The sequence below is a fragment of the Oryzias melastigma genome, linkage group LG8 (genome assembly GCF_002922805.2).
Source record: "Oryzias melastigma strain HK-1 linkage group LG8, ASM292280v2, whole genome shotgun sequence".
Taxonomy (NCBI): domain Eukaryota; kingdom Metazoa; phylum Chordata; class Actinopteri; order Beloniformes; family Adrianichthyidae; genus Oryzias; species Oryzias melastigma.
In genome coordinates this window covers 3,598,686-3,603,168 of record NC_050519.1, presented here as the reverse complement: position 1 = coordinate 3,603,168, position 4,483 = coordinate 3,598,686, and the positions used below count along the sequence as shown (strand labels likewise).

The 4,483-nt window shown below is 38.8% G+C and overlaps 1 protein-coding gene across 4 annotated transcripts in view; it reads left to right on the top strand.

Moving 5' to 3' along the window:
* Positions 1-4,483, top strand: part of kcnh6a (potassium voltage-gated channel, subfamily H (eag-related), member 6a) — a 51,361-nt gene that overhangs the window by 32,188 nt on the left and 14,690 nt on the right. For all 4 annotated transcript variants that reach the window (XM_036213140.1, XM_024272792.2, XM_024272794.2 and 1 more), the window contains 3 exons: positions 1,051-1,477; positions 1,604-1,803; positions 2,752-3,004. In XM_036213140.1, the coding sequence (XP_036069033.1) occupies positions 1,051-1,477; positions 1,604-1,803; positions 2,752-3,004 (880 nt within the window). The remainder of the gene's footprint in view (positions 1-1,050; positions 1,478-1,603; positions 1,804-2,751; positions 3,005-4,483) is intronic.

Genomic DNA, 4,483 nt, shown 5'->3' with positions numbered 1-4,483 from the left:
ATAAACATTCTAAATTTGCATGTGATTTGCAAATACTTGAACTAAAATATATATATATATATATATTCCCTATTTGCAATCAATTAGTTGATTTTTTAAATTGATTCCCAGCCCTAATTTATGCATGTATGCTCTTTCATGGTGGCTCTAATACTCCATCATCAGAAAATGAACAGAAAAAGATTTAATCCAAAATAGTAATGTTCGATAGTTTTTTCCTTTTCTTTTTAATTCAAGCCACCCCATCGTGAACTGAGTATTTTAGGGGGTTTTTTTGCCTTTTTTTGTAAAACCCGACTAAAATAATTAATACAAGAACTACGCCTGGGGCCCCCAAAACTGCTGAGTCCACCACGGCGTTCTTGGAATATGTCAAAATCTAGAAACAAGGAGTTTCACACAAGCATTAAAAAAGGAAAAATATGCTGAAAAGGCTGTTAATGACTTAAAATGAATGTCATGCAGCCCAATAATATGTATTTTAGCTACTTGTTAGTAAATGGTTTGTATTTTTTTGCCTAATTGTAGTAATTTTGATTACAGTGACAAAAAAAACGAATATTATAAATGGAAATTACTCATTTTAAAACAAAATGTGAAATAAATATGTTGGTATGAATTGGCCCAAAAACATTTATTTTTTGGAACATAAATCTACATTTTTGTTTCCAAAAATAACAACAATAAATCCCACTCTGACTTGTCAATATTAATGGAACTTTAAATTCTTAATGAAAAAATACTGATTTTTTTTTTTTGTTTTAAATCATATTTTCTATTGTTAATTTGTAGCAAAAGTATTTTGACTCATTTTAATAATAATAAAGTCCTTATTATTGCTATTAATGAGAAAAAAATGATGTTCTGATTTTAAGAAAAGCTTTGAAAGTGTAGAGCAAAGACAAGTTAAAACAACTTAAAGTCAACTAAAATATTGTCTATTAATCTTTGCAGGCGTTAAATCTCTAGATAGATGTTATGACTCCTCTTTAAATGTGTTTTTAGACGTTTTCAGGATTCCTCCTCATGTTCCTTGTTCTGTGTCCGCAGGCAGAACCTCAGACTCAAACCACTCTCATTGGATTATTGAAGACCGCCCGGCTGCTGCGATTGGTGCGAGTGGCCAGGAAGCTGGACCGTTACTCTGAGTACGGCGCTGCCGTCCTTTTCCTCCTCATGTGCACGTTTGCCCTCATTGCCCACTGGCTGGCCTGTATCTGGTACGCCATTGGTAACATGGAGCGCACTGGCTCCGCCCGTGTGGGCGGTATGAAGATTGGTTGGTTGGATAACCTGGCCGACCAGATTGGTAAAGAGTACAATGACAGTGACACAAGCTCTGGGCCCTCCATCGAGGACAAGTATGTTACAGCTCTGTACTTCACCTTCAGCAGCCTGACCAGTGTGGGCTTTGGAAACGTTTCACCTAACACCAACCCAGAGAAGATCTTCTCCATCTGTGTCATGCTAATTGGATGTGAGTAGAAACAATTGGGGGTAGATCCCTCAGTTTGTCCATTTGATTTTACAAATCCACAGAATGGTAGTCGGTCACGTCATCAGTCAACTGCATGATCAACTTCTGTCTTTGTGTTCCGTCCAGCTCTGATGTATGCCAGCATATTTGGGAACGTGTCCGCCATCATCCAGAGACTGTACTCGGGCACGGCCCGCTACCACACACAGATGCTGCGGATAAAAGAGTTCATCCGGTTCCACCAGATCCCCGGAGGTCTGAGACAAAGGCTGGAGGAGTATTTTCAACACGCCTGGTCATACACCAACGGCATTGACATGAACGCTGTGAGACAATTTCAAAAGCTCTGATCATTTTTGCACTATTTTCAAACCTGTTTCATTTTTTAGGACATAGTTTCTGCAGAGCGACAGCCTCTGAATTGTGGCCAGGACTGTTAATGCAGTTAAGGAGCAGGGAGCGTGTAGCCCACTGTCTACTCTTTTTTCAAACGCCTGTTCCTGGTTCACAGTGATTTGAATAAAGAAATACTCAAAAATGCAATTTTAAGATTAATTTTTTATGTTTACCATCATGAGAAAATGCCACAAAATCATGTTAAAACACAATTTTGATAAGAGTGGGTCTCAATAAGCTGCACTGCCCCTACTGTAGATTACAGTCTTTATTTTAAAACTTTGCATAAAAATATCAGCTTTCCGTGTATGCTGCCTGTTTTTCCAGCACTAAGGCCAAAATGTAAGAAAAAATGAAAATATGTCCAAATTTAAAGTCACATAAGATATCCTATCACTAACCTTTATGAAACTTGACATGCCAACATAAATATATACTGGCCTTTATTTTCTATAATTTTACTTTATTTTATTTTTTTCAAAGACAATTGAAAATTGTCAGTTTATTTCTTTAAAGGGGTCATACCATGATTTTCTTAAGTCTTTCAGAGTAAACTAAATCCATATATATGATGATATATTACCAGAAAACAAGTGTGAATCTAGCTGATCAGCACTAGCTCGAGCTGCTAGTGTTTGTGTTAGCCTGGGGGCGGAGCAGACTCTTCCTGGAGGGGCGGTTCTCACCTTGTGACATCAGCACATGAGAACTGGTCGTTTTCGTGGGTATGGAGGGGGTTCTGTTAGAGCGCAGTTTTTATAGGATTAAACCTCTTACTCTAACTTAGCATGAATTTATCAGATACTTTCAAGAAGTGAAACATTTCTTGATTTGTGTTTTATATTTGAAGTTGTTCTGCCTTCTTGGTTTTCCTGCAGGTTCTGAAGGGTTTCCCGGAGTGTCTCCAAGCCGACATCTGCCTTCACCTGAACCGCAGCCTTCTGCAGAACTGCAGCGCTTTTCACGGCGCCAATAAGGGCTGCCTTCGAGCCCTGGCCATGCGGTTCCGGACGACCCACGCTCCTCCTGGAGACACGCTTGTCCACAGCGGGGACATTCTCACCGCCCTCTACTTCATTTCCCGAGGCTCCATAGAGATCCTGAGGGACGACGTTGTTGTGGCCATACTAGGTAAACATCAATATTAGTTACAGTTAAGGGAACAGCTGCTGATATCTATCCTCAAAAACTCACCAAAGTGTGCACACATCGAGTACCTGCCAAAAAAATAAATCAAAATCTCTTAATGGGGATAAAAAAATAAAATAAAATCTGCTAACAAAACCAAAGCACACATGTCAGGGATATCAATAGGAAGTTTTAGAAATATTACAGGGTGGCCACTGGACCTACAGCTGCGGCCATTTATAGCAAAAGTGGGAAATTTGATCATTTTTACATTTTTGTACAATATGGGAAAATAAAAACGTATTTTCGAGCACTTTTCACAAAATTTAACAAACATACCAACTTAAATGTACGTCCTACTTCTGTCTCTATTCCTTAAATACTAAAAATCGATATAGTGTGGGACTATCTAGTGCCCTGGATTTGAGATTAGATTAGATTAGATTTGATTAGATTTGATTCGATTCGAAATGGTTTATTTCAACCAATCAAGCAAGAATAATGCATAAACAATTCAATTAACAGAGGTTTGCATCCATACAAAGACATGTCAAACTAATAATAACTAGTCATCAAATTATAGATTGCTTTAAAGGGAAAAGGATGCCACTGACTTTTTAAACAAACAATTTAAAAGGCAATTCAGACAGAACTTTTGTCTCTATGGCAAATGATGCCACTGATGTCATGAAGAAAAAAGAGAAAAAATACGAACATTTAAAGAAGACTTTTTATAACTCCACTGTTTTCTGATGATGAGAACTTGAATGGTTTATTCGAAATAAATAAATATTATAATACATAATATAAAAAAAAACATAAAAAAATCAGCAAACGATGTTGGTAAAACCTTTGACCGATACTAAAACATAAAGAGAGGTCCGGGATTCCTGACGCCAGGATGGGCACTTGCGGTATGTCCTGGACTGGGGGGGGTATGGTCCATAGGAGCGGTCTTGGGTGGACCAGGACAACATCCTTAATCCTACCCTGACTTCCACCAGCACTGTGGTCTCTGGCCATCAACAGGATCCATTACCACTTCCTGGGTCTCTACACTAAACTTCCCATCAGCTCCTAATGTCACTCCCAGGAGCTCAACAGCTGTTCTGTTGTGAATTTTAAGCTGTGCTTCACTCCTGTTCTCCTGTCTATACCAATAAAACCTGCTGCACTGTTTGATGGCAGCTGTGAAGTTTAAGAAGATGAGTTGTGCGTCATCCTCATGGGTAAAAATGAAAACCTCTGCAGTTGAAGAAAGAGCCACAGAGGTGCATTTTACAGCTTGATTCACAAAGGTGTGAATCAAGGGACGTTCCATCTCCCAAAAAGCAACTTCCATGAAAAGTTACCGAGGGCATCTACCTTGGACTACCGCCCAAGCCACACTGAATAAGCTCCTTGTCAGGAGGTAGCTAAGGGAGGTGTAATCAAATTAATTTTTGTCAAGTTGTCTAGCTGCTTTGACTGCTATCTGTGTGT